Source organism: Prorops nasuta, unplaced genomic scaffold (genome assembly GCF_024137725.1).
Source record: "Prorops nasuta isolate Cenicafe-Biocafe unplaced genomic scaffold, Cenicafe_Pnas_1.2 PNAS00021, whole genome shotgun sequence".
Classification (NCBI taxonomy): domain Eukaryota; kingdom Metazoa; phylum Arthropoda; class Insecta; order Hymenoptera; family Bethylidae; genus Prorops; species Prorops nasuta.
The window spans coordinates 6,551-21,793 of NW_027116818.1; the positions used below are offsets into that span (position 1 = coordinate 6,551).

General features: G+C 36.4%; 2 protein-coding genes across 5 annotated transcripts; one reads left to right on the forward strand and one right to left on the reverse strand.

The window, feature by feature from the left end:
* Positions 1-395: 395 nt before the first annotated feature.
* LOC136780895 (beta-1,3-galactosyltransferase 5) lies at positions 396-3,303 on the reverse strand. Of its 3 annotated transcripts, XM_066739479.1 has the most exons (4): positions 2,899-3,302; positions 2,635-2,829; positions 2,025-2,552; positions 396-1,879 (listed from the first exon to the last, which is right to left on the reverse strand). In XM_066739479.1, exons 3-4 carry the CDS (start codon positions 2,470-2,472, stop codon positions 1,371-1,373), a joined length of 957 nt encoding a protein of 318 aa, XP_066595576.1. In that variant the 5' UTR covers positions 2,473-2,552; positions 2,635-2,829; positions 2,899-3,302; the 3' UTR covers positions 396-1,370. The 3 variants fall into 3 exon arrangements, with proteins under 3 accessions (XP_066595576.1, XP_066595575.1, XP_066595574.1); XM_066739478.1 differs by having other exon boundaries at positions 2,025-2,829; positions 3,085-3,303; XM_066739477.1 differs by having other exon boundaries at positions 2,025-2,829; positions 2,899-3,303.
* Positions 3,304-4,445: 1,142 nt separating this feature from the next.
* Positions 4,446-14,706, forward strand: BtbVII (BTB-protein-VII). Of its 2 annotated transcripts, XM_066739476.1 has the most exons (6): positions 4,446-4,848; positions 5,124-5,443; positions 5,533-5,889; positions 6,030-6,156; positions 11,399-11,949; positions 12,309-14,706. In XM_066739476.1, the coding sequence occupies exons 2-6, from the start codon at positions 5,132-5,134 to the stop codon at positions 12,567-12,569; spliced, it is 1,608 nt and encodes a 535-aa protein (XP_066595573.1). In that variant the 5' UTR covers positions 4,446-4,848; positions 5,124-5,131; the 3' UTR covers positions 12,570-14,706. The 2 variants fall into 2 exon arrangements, with proteins under 2 accessions (XP_066595573.1, XP_066595572.1); XM_066739475.1 differs by lacking the exons at positions 11,399-11,949; positions 12,309-14,706 and adding an exon at positions 8,785-11,253 and having other exon boundaries at positions 4,447-4,848.
* The last annotated feature ends 537 nt before the right edge of the window (positions 14,707-15,243 follow it).

A 15,243-nucleotide genomic window follows, 5' to 3' on the forward strand; every position in this document is an offset into this window, starting at 1 on the left:
AGTGTGCTTGCTCGATACTTTTTCCCCAGTTTGCAGGACCAATTTTGGCATAAAGATTTTTCCGAGAAAATTACCCCATAGATGTATTTTCTAGGATGAGCGCAGCTATCAAAGTTGTTCACTGACCAACCGGTTCGATCAATGCAAAAATCTGAACAAAAGCCTGATCTTACGATTCAAGATTTGATGCACCATGCAAAATTCAATTGTCGGTAATCATTTAACCAAAACTAAACAATGAGGCCAGATGTATGGAAGCGTGGTAGTGTTTACTCCAATAACATTCAGCATTATACAGAATAAACTTTTCAAGCGCCTCAATCGTTTCAAAACTAAACATTGCTATTCACGAATTACAGTTAAGCCATAAATGAAAAAAGGAAGCCTGTAAAGTACTTGTTAAAAGAATTTTGTATTATAGCTAATGAAAACAAACTTGCGCATTTACAAATAAAAACTTACCATAAAAGAATGGCGCTTATACATGTTTATACATAGGATGTACTATTGAAAATTACGCAGATCTTGAACAGTAAAAATGTATATTCTCTTCGTTGTTGTATATAAGAAATGTCAATCTTTTCATCCTTGAGAAACGTATTTCAATTTGCATTCAAAAGGGTTATACTCTAAGGGTCGATGAAACTTTCGCAAATGCAATGCTGAAAACCTAAGAAATCGAAGCCAAAAAAAACAGTGATCATTCTAAATAGACAATAATTTTACGTAAACACAATTTATGTAGTTCAGAGTATCTTCGAGTTTCCAAACATGAAATCTGCTATTTTGGCTTCAATTTATTAGGTTTCCAGCATTGCATTTGCGAACGTTTCATGGACCCTAAGGATTGACATACCTTATAGATATCATGAATAGCAGAATATTATGTCTATAATCAACCTGCCAATATGCACGCTTTTTTTTTACGTTGATAGGAGCGTGGGGTGCAACGAAACCCCCAATTTTTTTTTTCGTCACTTGTACAATATTTACGAATTCAGATTTATTTTTCAATAAATATTATCTATGCGATATTCCCTTTGGTATACAATAACAGTTGCATGTCTTTATTTTTACTAATTAAACTAGTAAGTGACTGCACAAAATTTTTCGCTAAATTACCGATAGATTTATATTCTTGGGGTGCTCTGAGCACTACGTGCGCCCCTTCACGGGTTAACGCCATTTTAAATAATACGTCCCTGCGCCATCGAATCACTTCCATGGTTCTTGAGGGTACAACAAGGAGAAACGGGAAGAAGAAGCAAATGTTATCTCCTCAGTGCGACCAAAGCCATGAGTACTATAATTCTTTTCCCGAGATTTTTGACTTTTTAGTAACAATATTAATATTTAGGCTTCTCGCCTTGCTAGTCCAAATTAATAACGGTTCTTGTTGTAGATAAAAAACTGTGCAAAGCTCTCATGCGATCCTCGCTCATATCTGGAGGTCCAAATAGAAATCCTCCTCCAATTCTCGAGTTCGATAACATGTCCGTCATCTTCTTCGTAGTTAGTACCAAAGAATGCAAAGATATTAGAGTTAAATTCAATTTGTGGGCTATAATTCCAGTGATATGGATATCGTCGATCCAAAAATAAGGTTCTCGTTGAGCCTCGCGATACAAAAGTAGCACGCTGTCCGGTGTATACAAGATTGCCCATCCCAGGCAATAAGCGGGATAATATCTACCTGGATATTCTAGATAGGAAACTCTCCATTTGGATCGCCAGGTTCGCTTTACCGGCGACGAAAGTGAAACATCGCACAATATGAGACGTTGATTTCTCAACAGTGTAAGATCATGGGTCAGAAATTCCACCATGGCAGATACGTGTACGAAAACGTCGTCGTCTAATTTTAATATATATTTAGCATCTAGAAACATAAATATTGCATGTAGTAAAAAGTACAGTCCTCCCTTCCTCATCTCAAATTCAATTTAAACCAAAATTATTAAGCTAAGAACATTTCATGCTACTACCATAAAGATTATTTTCAGTAATCAAACAAATATTCTTACTTGGACAGTGGTAAGTGGTCCATTTTAATGCCATCACATGTTTATACGTCATGTTTCTATAGACATCAACAAAATTTCCTTGGATCAAGTCTTTGTACTTACTATTCTCATCTTCTAATCTATCTTGAAATTTTTCTGAAGTTCCTATAAAGAACAATAAAGAAACCAAGGGGGATCGCTGGGCCCATGTTTCTCTCAAAGTTTTCCTTCTAACAAAATTTCCTGGTGCTGAATGTATCAATATCAATATCAATGGCTGTGTATTATTGCAAGGATAATGATTCATTAAAAATTTAAAGCCTTTTATGTCGATCAATGTCGAACTGTCGTCGGATGGTAATTCACTCAACCGATATGGTTCTCGGGGTAAAGATTGAGTCGTATTGTCTCCAGGTAATAATACGAGATAATTTGATGCGACTATGTTACCCGAGCTGGGCAGCGACATGTCTGTATTTTCTCCATTAAACCAAATGGAATAACATATCGTAAGTATCAGGGCAATGGCAAATCTTCTGGTGCATGGTGCTGAAACAAATACGTATATCCTTAAGTTCTCCAGCATGCTAGATGTACTAGCCCTTATTCCTGATATTCGCGTAATAATAACCACGTTATATTCCTCATTAATTTTAAGTCCGTTTGTTGCCAGGGGAACAGTTGTGCTCGATCCCTTAATTATCTTAAATGTTTTGAAGCTTTTTGGCACCGTGAAAAACTAAGCGTATGGTCCTTACACCATTGAATTATCAACAATTCATTTAGAACAATTCTTTATGCGGGTTTCCTCACGCGTGTATTGTTTCTAAAATAACACAATGAAAAATATCATTAATAACAAGTTTCGATTCATTCATTTATAAAAAAAACATACGAGTGAAAATATTAAACGCAGGAGAGAAATAAATATCACACTTTATCCGTTTATTGAACTACAACCGCAATATTCGGTATAATACTTCAGTGACTAAGATTTCACGAGTTTTATGGTTATGTAAGGTCTGAATTTCTCTTATCTGCGTTTATCTTTATGTTATGGTAATCAACTTTATGGAAATACTTTTTTTTGTATCGAAAATAATTCCAGTAACTAGATTAGTATACGGAACTTGTATTTTCTTTTCTTTTTCACTCTCTTCATTATCAATTTTTATCTGTTAATCGAAACGCTCAGATTACACTTGCATCGCATCTTATTTGACGCATGGAGATACGAACTACCTGGAGAGAGCTACATGTGGGATGAAAGTTAAGGGGAAGGAAGCTGTCCGACATTTTGTTTTGTTCATGTTACGTCATTTGTGTACAATCCGGTAAAAGGTTTGTTTTCATTCACGGTGTTTTCATGCACGAAACAACACATATATATATATATACAGAAACCACGTGATAATAACGTAACATGGAGAAAAACAAATGTCGGACAGCTTCCCTTACGTCGCACTTTTCCGTCCCCTCGCAAGGGTGACTCTCACCAAGCCCGGCTTGGGTCTCTAGTCCAGCCAAAGTAGTATAGTTTCCCTTGCATGAACTGTACACAATGAGTTTAGTCCGGTTAGCCCCAAGCCGGGGGCTTCGACGCTCTCTCCACGACATATACACGGACCGGTTGACGTCCCTGGATGCTTTTAGGGACTGCGCCTCTCACCATCAGTAACTCAAAATGGAATAGCACGAGTTAGCATACATTTTATACAGAAAAAAAATTTCATAATAAAATTAAAATTTTGTTTTTTTTAAATAAAAAATGTTTGCTTATTCGCGCTTCTCTGACTTAGGTTATAGGGGAGTAGGGGACCCTCTAACGGGGTTCCTCAATGCATCGAGGAACGCCATACATGCCACAGTCAGTGTATTCGTATGCTGCATGAAATTGAATCCTTTATTACCCATTTGGCTATCTTCACACTCTGTGCTTTAACAGAAAAATTGATTTACTACGCTATAGCTGAACCACGCACGATACAATTTCCCACTGTCCTACCTCTATAGGAGAAAAGGAAGCCATCCGACGTTTTGTTCATGTTACGTCATTTGTGTATAAGCCGATAAAATCTTTGCCTTCGTTCACGGTTTTTCAATGTACAAAACAAAATGTCGGACACAATTCTCTCCCTTACGTTTCCCCTTTCAGACTCCTCGCAGGACCTTGCGCTATCTCTAGAACATATTCCACTTAAGGCCGATAACGCTCAAAATATATAATACGCGTCACGTGAACTATTACATTATGAACGTTTTAGTGGAATATGACCCTAGTCCAGGTACATACTCAGTAGGAAATTGAATCATGTGTGTGGTTCGACTGGCTTTGTACTTTACATAAAACTTTATATACTACATTATAGCTGAACCACACAAACGATTCATTTTCCCACTGTGTACTTCGTACCTCCATGGCAAGAGCAGAAAGGGGTGTTTGTACTTGACAGATCGTCACCAGATGTCAGTTTTACTCGCCTCGCTCGCTATATTGATCAAGTTAGATTTTATTAAAGACGCACGTTGATAATATCTCTCGTATTTGTCATTTCAGCGAATATTATTTTTTTTGTGAAGATAATATTTGTTTTAAAAGGCTCGGCGACGAATCTTACCTACATGCTACTTTAGCGTAGAGTAAGAATTTTCTGTCTATGACGTCACTTGTGAATTACACAAGCGTCATCAGTCAGTCTGTTGTGGAAAATTTCTTTGAACCAAGTGAAATCAATTTTTTCAACAAGTGCTGCTGAGATACGATTCCGTTCGCCTCAACAATTGTACATTTTAAAGCCCTTCCGTCAATCGACGACTTCATTCTAATAAAAGTAACAAATTCAAAGTAAGTAATATGAATCGAACGACATACGTACTATTTATTCCTTTATGGAAATTCTATTAATATATATTAATGAACGAGCGGAATTAGGCAGTTACCACCTTAATTATTATTGCATGAAGTTTGGTAAAATTCTAATTTCTCCATTTGATTTATTTTTTATATTTTTCGATTAATTCTATATAAATTACTTGGTTACTCTGCATAGCACAATAGCCTGGATACCATTGTTGATCTGGCTGGTTTTCCATCAGTCTAATAAAATTTCCTACTTGCAGCTATCGATATGTCTATGCAGCAATTTTGCTTACGGTGGAACAATCATCAGCCTAATTTTATCTCGGTCTTCTCGAGTTTATTGAACAACGAAACCCTAGTTGATGTTACATTAGCTGCCGAAGGAAGACATCTTCAGGCGCACAAAGTTGTACTATCTGCATGCAGCTCTTACTTTCAATCGCTTTTCACGGTTAATCCATGTCAACATCCTATCGTCATACTTAAGGATGTCAAGTTTTCGGATTTAAAAATTATGGTGGATTTTATGTACTACGGCGAAGTTAACATCTCCCAAGATCAACTACCATCGATTATCAAGGTATTCTAAATTAAAGGATTTACTTTCAATTTTCTTTTGATTAAAATGCATAAACTCTCGTAAATTATATCGTTCCGAAATCACCTTAGACTGCGGAAAGTTTGAAAATCAAAGGCTTAGCAGAAATGCATACTGCATCGCTGACGAAATGGCCAAGTGGGAGTAGCGAACCTGGCGGAGGAGGTGAACGAGGTGAATCTTGCTCCCCCGGTCCTTCTCCCAACTCCCCATCTTTCCGAAGAAAGAGATTAAGGAAGTCCTCGACTGGCTCGACATCAGGGTCAGCCGATAAGCCGGAAGAAATTAATGAGATCACTTTGGTAGCGATGAATATTGTAAAGCCCGAACCGCTTATTGCATCGCAAGAGAATAGCGAAAGTTTGAGAAGACCTGTAAATGCTAGCACAGAATCTCAGGGCAGTATCGACGAAGATCAAATATCAATTGTAAGCTAAATTATAAATGCCATTATTATTGATAGTTTGTTGAGATGCAAGTATGTTTGTTAGACTTTACATTGTTCCTTAATGGTGCATGGCCGCTATATTATTTAAAGCATAAACACACTGACCTGTCATCGTTTTAGATGAGCAATATGGAGAACAGTTCTACAGGAGCTCCGGCCCAAAACGATGGAGCGATTCATAATGTAAGTCAACAATCGGGAGGTGCAATTACACAGACGCCTGTTTCTCAGCCACCAGCTCATCAAGGTCAGTAAAATTTGTTTCAAAAAATCAAATTTGTATGTATTATACACGTATTGCTTTCATTAGATGCAAAATTCATGGCCGAAGAAATTGACAATGTAATTAGCCATGGAGCTATTTATTTTCAACAAAAATTTTTTTAATTTAACGCATGTTTTATAAATAAGATAGCACATTTTTAGAACGAATGTTTACACTAATTTTTGCAATTTTTATGTTTAGTACTTGTAGGATAATTGATTATTTTTTGTTAACCTTGGTAAATATTTAATTGAATTAACACGTAAGAAGGATTAGAAATACTTTAAAAGTTGTAAAAATTTGTTCTTTTTCTGCTTACTTAAGATTTTTACAATAATAACACTGTGTGTAAGTTATTTATTTTATCAATTGTAGCTTAAAACTAATGGTATACTAAGCAAAACTAATAGGATGACATTAATATTATTATGGTTGAAAAATTAGAAAATTGAGAAATAATGGACCATTCGTTTAAAACTACTGACGTCTTAAAAACAAATTAAAAAATTGTATTTTTTTTTTTCTTTTATTTGAAAAAGGGAGACTGATCCGTAAATGCAATTTGTGATATAAAACCAAATAATGAAAAGAAAACAAGAAATCATGTGTTCTTTCAAAAAAATTTATGTATAACGAACGTAAATGCTTTAAGGTGGAAGCTCAGCGAAAATCTGTGTATCAGAAAATTTTAAATATACTATAAACTATAGATATATTAAGCATACAACAATGAAAAATTTTCATAATATCGTATTGAATGGTAGCACTCAGAATTTAATAAGCTGTCGTCTATCAATACAATTTTATTCTTGAGGAACTTGTATGCTTTCGATGGATTTGGACGCGAAAATTTTATTATTGCGTTTTATATCTATGTAGAAATTATAACCATTAGATCTACAATGAACGAATGTCGTAATAATTTCGATGGCGTCTTCAACAAAAAATTTCATTTCGAATAAAAGTATTTCATGATCAACAGCTGCAGATTCGTTAAGTCGATTCTAATCGGACGGATTTACGTTATTAAAATTGTTACGAGACTCCCTTATCATAATATTATTTTATCGGTATAGAACACGAAAATAATATATATAGTTTCTTCCTCTTCTTTTTTCTTTTTTTTTTTTTACTTTTCTTTATGTAACTGTACAACAATTCGCTTGTATCTCTGAATGCACAGTACAACGTTTACACGAGGATATATTTATTGTATGTTTTTGCTATTATGCTTTTTAAAAATATACACAATAAATATATAAATGAAATAAATATATAGGCGATTCCACGCGAATGCACCCAATTGTCAAAGTATTATCTCTCGTTACTTATTGTTTCTTTTGACATATCTGAAAAATTCTAGGGGTGGGTGGGAGAGATGTTGGGCCTGTGGGCGATTATTACAGCACTTAAAGTTTTATTCTTTGCGTCGTATTAAAAATTTGTAGTAAGGAAAGTAAGGGCTTGTGTAATCGAAATTATAGATGGAAATTCTGGCGTTTCTGCGTGTAATTGTCCATCTGATAAATGAAGACTGTTTAATTGAAATTGCATGAGTTTACAGCTGTAAAAAATGAAGTAGGTGCTTTGCCGCCATTAATTGCGTTTCGCATAATAATAAGCGTGGTGGGTAATAAAATCGCATGTTAACAAATAGAATTCTTGTACGTTATGATTATGCTGGCACAGATGCGTTTATAAAGTATATTGCACACAAAAAAATCGACAGACGTTTGACATGAAAATGGAGCGAAAATCGAGGCGGTAATAGTGGCTACGGTAAATCGAAAAACCGATAGTTTTCATTTATGATTAATCAACATGGTGCACAGATACATAGCACGCAATGTATAACGTTTCAAAAGAAAGAAGCATTGTCAAGTGTGTATGTGCGCCTAAGCTCTCGTCGCAATCGCGTAATCATATATCGTATAATAATGGAAAACTTTTACTGTATACAGTATGTGCTTAAAAATGTATCTGTGCCATGCCATCGTGCTAATTTAATTTACATGACTTTTCGTTGTTCGAAAGAGCATTTAGAGACCATTGTCCTATGAATTCTCTGCTTTCAGCTTAGCTTCTCTAATAGTTGATAATTTCAATTATCTTTGGAATCTTTATTTGGTTAAATTTATACTTACAGTCGTGAGTAGAAAAATTCCACGTGTATTCTATCACATGCATCGTATTATATTACATTCTTGTAGATAATTTTATTATAATTTTTTTATTCTTGATGTTGTTTTTGAGGGAAAACGATGAAACTCTCTCTCTCTCTCTCTCTCTCTCTCTCTGTCGAGGTAACGACAGCCCCTTTGACCAATCTATCAAGCATTTTAAAGATTGCAATAAATGAAGAATTAATGCCTCTATATAGAGGTTGATGATTTTTTCAAATTCATATACCGCGGCGATTTATTTTCCGTTGGCAATGAAATACTTAATTATCTGCGTCGAGTCGATATCGACTTGGATATGTATATACATATATATATATATATATGTATATGTGTATGTGTATATAATTTAATGAGAGAGCGGGTGAGAACATGTATATATAATAGGCAAGACGCTTTGACCAAAGATAAACCGCGGTCTGTTCTACAGGATTGCAATGGACTATAATGGAGCACACATACCCACGTTTCGCTCTGTCCTCGTGTCAAACGAATCTGTCGATCCAAGCGTCATCTGCTTTTACGACGCCCGAAATAACAGCTTCTTCAACGATGAGCGATCAGTATCCTGGTAGCAACAGCAGCACTGGTTCCAGTTGCGCACTGACCAGCGGCAGCAGCAGCTATCCAAATTCCTCTCATGGAGGAGGAGGAGGAGGAGGAGGAGGAGGAGGGGGGCTGCAGCACGCATCGTCGTCCAGCAGCAGCGGGCCTTCGGCGTCGCCGTCGCCTCAATGTCCGAGTAATTGTCAGAGCCCGTGCGCCAGTCCGCAGAGTGCGATTAAGAGGAAGCGATCGACCAATCCTCAGGCGGACGAAAATTTTATCAGGGCCCTCGACGCGGTCCGTTTCGGCGGCATAGGCTTCTGCAAAGCGGCCAGAATGTTCGGCGTGAACAATCGAACGCTATGGCTGGAATACAAGAAGCGCGGCTATCCCAATAATCGACCGAGCTTGAAGTCCAGGGTGAAGCACGAGGTTAATTCTTCGCCGCCGCCACCCTCCTCTTCGGCATCCTCCTCGGCAATAGCTGCAGCATCCGCATCTTCAACGGTACCCCCCTCCTCCTCCTCTTCCTCCTCATCATCCTCATCCTCCTCCTCGTCGGCCACAGCTGCTGCGGCTGCGGCGGCTGCAGCGGCAGCAGCAGCAGCGGCTGCAGCGGCCTCGTCACACCCGGTCAACTCTCAAAGTCCTACCCCGATGGGACCACCTAGTACACCGCACACGCACAACACTTCCCATAGTACGCACACTATGCTAGCTGCTCACGGCCCCCACGCCATGCTAAGCGGCTACATCGACAGCAGACATAACGATTATGCGCTTCCAAGCTCGGCAATGCCAATTAATTTGCACGGTGTTAATTATAATTCCATGTGAGATGAACTTTACCATTTTAAACATTCTTTCTCGTAATTGATACTGTCACCTTACTCAGCCGATTGCATTCTATTCTTTTTTTTATTTTTCTATTGATTTTTAAACAGCAAATCTTGGGGAAGAAACACTACACTTGATTTTCACGTTAATTAGTGCATATGTACACGGTAAAAATGATATGCGTTCAATCATTTGGACAGTAGCTCCCTCGAAAGAACGAGAATTCCACAAGATTAATTAGTTATCGTTGCTAACATTGTCAAGCATGCAGCAATTTTTAAGCCTTCGTTACATTGTTTTATTCTCACGTTTTTACAATCACTACTGGTTTTTCGTAGTATGGATTGACTTGAGTCGAATACCTACAATCGTTTAGATGTGTTGGTGCTCAGAATCGTCCGCATAAACATCTCCGCACAGCGTAGTTACGCGGAAATTCGATTTTACACGAATCATACGCAATACCTACCGCAAATATTATATTATATGGTACCGACATTCTATTTTCAATTTAGTTATAATATTGTTTAGTATTATCTATACAACGTACTTGTATCTCAATAATATATCTACATAAATTTTAGCAAACATACACACTGCATAAAACGTATTTCTGCAGCATATATTTATCAGATAGATTCAGCTTTTATCAAATTCACCAGCTAAAAATAAGGTTTCGATAAGTTCATCCCTTTAGTTTTTCTTAGAGAGCAAATTTTATATATATACATATATATATATATATATATGTATGTGCACACATATTACAAATATGCACAGTAATATTACGATGCTGCTTGTACAGAAGGCACGCGAGTTTACGTAAGTTGTTTGAACCAACAATTAAATAATCATTGGTCATTCGATCATAGGACTCGAGGAGTAAGAAACAGCCAATTAACGAGAGATGAACATTTCTTTTTAATGCTCCTTATTTTCCACTAATGTACAAAAGAGAGTATAATGAAATACCTTTACACCGTCTTATATTGATTATTGTAACAAGGTATCTAATATCTATGTATATATCTAATATATATATATATATATATATATTCATACAAACGTGTACGTGGCTAACTAATCAAATGAAATCTTATCGCTGCTTCCTCATGTACACAACTATAATTTTATTAATTTATTAATCACGACACAGTAATGTATTTCACAATATAGAATTATCATTATGTATAAAGGATATAGAGGAAAGATGAAATAAATCCTTCGAAATAAATGATTACGTACGGCGAGTGGTAGTTTTAAGTAGTAGACTAATATCTTTATTTATGACACCGAATACGCTAGTGCGACAAACATATACAGGCGTGAATAAGCGGTTCACAATTCTTAATTGATAAGCTACGCGTTAAAATAATAGCACCACTTTGTACATTCTCGATGAATTTAGTTGATAGTGATCGTTGCAATCGTCGAATAATATACAATATATGGATAATATTCGTTTGTAAGAAAAGGAGAAGAAGGTTGAACAATACAATAGGTATGGTTAAACGTCTCTGGTCATTTATAATTTTCAGCCTTCACACGTTCCATTTACGATACGATAACAACAACGTTAGAGAGAAAGATAGAAGCAAAAAAGAAAAGAAAAAAAACACATCTTTCCTATGCCATGTAAAATAATTAATTTATCATTTTAGTTTTGCAGTATAAACATACGGTGACCAAAAGGGCTCAATTGCTACGACAGCCACGCGTGAAAAAGGAATCGGAACCAAATCATTTATCGCCTGATAGGGATCTCGGCACGCCCTATATTATTCCAGGATCGGTACACTCAACAGCTCCTATAATAAATTTACCGCAGTCGCGAAGCTGGGAAGAGGGTCGCACCGCAGCATCAGGAACGACAGCCCACGCGACCTTAGCGAATCAATCCAATTTCTTGACTGTAACGAATCCAACAAACCTATTAACCGTCCCGTCATATTTGACTAAGCAACACTCCCATCCGCTGTTACCTAGTCAACAGCAAGCTGGAAACAGCAATTATTCAGGAATTTATAGACAACACTCGAATCCAGAGCTCGCTGCAGGAAAGGCCAATAGCCCGTCCATCGTTGTTGAGCTAGCCCCTGCCTTAAAATCTGAACAAGAACATGAGCCAGCCTTAACCTCGATCGAGGCTGCTAACAGCGGTGCTTTGAGGATAAAAACAGCAGAGCTTACTCGCAGTTCCTCCTCTCCTCAGGTACGTATCGATCTGCTCGACCATTACTCCTTCATCGGCCTAAAGCTACGAATACACCACTGAGATAATATTCCTACAATTGTTATGCGCAATCGGATGCCACAACTCTCTTTTCCGTTTCTTCGCCAACGAGACACACAATGATTTTCTAATTATATATTTCCTGAAATAAATCTAGCGCTTTTTGCACAATACGCGAATAGGATTTTCCAGGGATTTTCTCGGCTAGAATGAAACATATAGTAATGTTATTTCTCGTGTATTCGTATATTTGTAATCTGACGGTGGAGCGTGATACCGCGTGTAAACCTTATATATATATATATATATATACACGATTTGTCCTTTTGACATTGTAGGCTTCAACGACAGAAATGCGAGAGGGAGCTGGTGATCAAAGATTAGGTCACTGTCCTGTTCAACGTCCTGGGCCAGCCTTGGGCTGTAATCACTGTTGGAATACGATAGACACGCGTGGTAAAATTCTTCGACGAAAGACGAAATATCACTGTCCCGAATGTCAGATCAATCTGTGCATCGTGCCTTGTTTTCAAGAGTTTCATGAACTACAACGTGAAATTACAACTCCTAAAACTTTACCAAAAACAAGCTCTATTTAAAACGTTTACTCGTCATCCTCGGTTTAAGTATAAATTATGTTGATTTATTCCGGCTAGGACTATTTGCTTTTAATGCAATACTCTAAATTTAAGGACAATCTGCAACACACACACATGAAATTTTTATTTGGAGGAGCTTTGAGGTTCTTTTTATTGTTCCCGTTTCACCGCTCGATGGAATAGTCTACCATATTCAAGTTTTGTATCGCCCTCATACTTCCTACCACTTTCAACTTTCTAGTGTAATTGTGTCCAACAGCGATTCCATTCGTTTTCTTTTTCACGCATTGCTATATTATTATTATTACTCGTGTCCAAGCATGGACTTTTGTACATTAAATTCTAATGCCCTTTCAATTTCTGTAGCTATGATATCGTGTTTACATACGAGACATTTAAAAATGTAACGGTAAGTTCCTGAAATGCCTAAATAACATTCGACTAGTGTATCATATAGGATCGACGAATCATCATAGTAGATGACAAGGTTATTATTACGAATAACTCCGGGAGAAAAAAGCGAAATTAGGTTTAAGGTGGAATGTTGCAGACCGTTTGATGCTACGCGTCTCTGACGCGTGGTTTGCGCGTCGTCCAAAGGAAAGTGGACATTGTGGGATTACTGCGCTCGACGTCGTCACGCCGGATCGTTTCCCAAGTTCCCTTCATTTTCCTCTGGTAGCACACCGCGCGCCAGAAGCCCACCTTTATGATTTTATTTTTGCACGGGACACTTTGTCTAATTATAAGAATTACATGTGGGAATAGTTGTGACCGATATCTAAATACATTATATAAATTGTAATGTAAAATCAAATGCTTTGTTGCACCTTTATGTATGCACGTATACTGGGTGGTCCGCGTAACTTAATCAGGGAAAGATAGCTTGAGAATTGTACATTGATGAAAAATGTACTATTATAGAATAGTTGCTTAGAGGAATTTATTACGTATCGCATAGTTTCCTTTTAGATGGAGCCATACGGAATATTTCAAGCTCATCTTGTACCATCTTTTTTTTTTGTTTACTTGAAATTTATATCTATTACTCCATATTCTTGTAGATGCATTCGAAATATCTCCAAAATTCAGTATAAGTGTATAGCGGTTTGAAAAGCACTTGAAAACAGCTACAAAGAATATGCAATACAGATACAGATTTAGATTTGGAAAAACAAAAGAAAGATGAATGTGAGTTTGAAATTTCCGAAAAATTTCACTACGGATGAACAAATTTGTGCATCGTGTGGTTATGTGCGACACTTCAAATCTAGCAACTTTTTTTTTTCATCACTGTACATTTGTCAAGCTTTGTTTCGCTGATCAAGTTGCATGGATCGTCCTGTACAGTAGTATGTATACGACACGTGGAAAAGGAAAACAAAAGAAATAGAAGATATTTTTTATGTAAATATTATATTGTATATAATATGCATATAGCATATAGTCCTTTCTTTCCTTTCATCCCTTATCTCGTCGCGTATATTACTTCAATATGGGAGAAGATAAGATGAAACGATTATCCCGTTCTTTAAATCTTTACGTACATTTTATTTATTTTCTGTCTCATAACCTTTTAACTGATTATACGGATTATTTGTGTATTTGTTAAATTTTTGGTGTATTTGCAGAATATACTAAGAAAACATTACGGTAAAGGTCCGTCGTATAACCCAACTCGTATTATTTCTGTTGAATGAGAATTCTCACAGCCATACCTTCCTAAATCAAACTAGTAGCCTATCATACTTGATAAAATAATCTTAATTATATTATTTGATATTATTCTCCATCCTTTTACAAAATTTTCTTTATCATATTCACACATTAGTAACATGACTCTTATTTTTTAAGGAAATTATTTTGATGCGTGCATAAATGTGACTCGACTATATACAATTAAGATATTTCTGCCGTTCTTACAAGTTTTACGTATATATTGTATAAAACAACATTCCATATTTGTTGGGCACATCCGGTCAATGTTAACATGTTTTTTCTCGTAGTTGAATAAAAATAAATTGTACGCGAGGGTGTGAATACTATATATACTACATTCATATCTATTTATTTCTTTATTCATTTATTTGTATTATGTAAATAAGCAAGGAAAAAATTTGCAATAAAGTCATCATTAAGTGCGTATTATCATTTTTACATATATATATATATATATATATATTATTAGTTATATCGAGAGAGAGAATGTTGTGAATGTGTCTAATTAATCGAAGGATAGATATAATAATCATTTATAATTTTCTAGTGAATGTAGAGAATGGGGATTCGTTCTCAACAGTGGTAACAGCAGTTTCTTTTAGAACAAGCTGTTGCCATGACCCCAGTATAGCACGGTGAAAGGACGAACCGTCATCTTGGATCCCCAACGTCAGGGTGATATTATATGAGCAGCCGGTGCCGATTGCGACAGTAGTAGGAAGAGTAGTGGAAAAAAATGTCGAGTAAACGCACACATCCATCAATAATTCCATTACATGTATACATATTATGGAGATGAATATTTAAAAAACAAAAAAATCTGGGGAAAAGAATGTCGAAATAGCTTTTTCTGCAAAATGATTATTAATCGATTGTCAGCGATAACGACGAAAAAAAAAAGTAGCGCGCGCTATTCGCTGAAAACCACCACGTGGAAATTCAAAAACTGGATTAT

Coding starts and splice junctions, on each gene's coding strand:
- BtbVII (XM_066739475.1), top strand. CDS start 5,132: ATGTCTATGCAGCAATTTTGCTTACGGTGGAACAATCATCAGCCTAAT. Junction 5,444..5,532: donor AACTACCATCGATTATCAAG/GTATTCTAAATT, acceptor AAATCACCTTAG/ACTGCGGAAAGTTTGAAAAT. Junction 6,157..8,784: donor TCAGCCACCAGCTCATCAAG/GTCAGTAAAATT, acceptor TCTGTTCTACAG/GATTGCAATGGACTATAATG.
- LOC136780895 (XM_066739478.1), bottom strand. CDS start 2,589: ATGCTGGAGAACTTAAGGATATACGTATTTGTTTCAGCACCATGCACC. Junction 1,880..2,024: donor GACCACTTACCACTGTCCAA/GTAAGAATATTT, acceptor TTATGTTTCTAG/ATGCTAAATATATATTAAAA.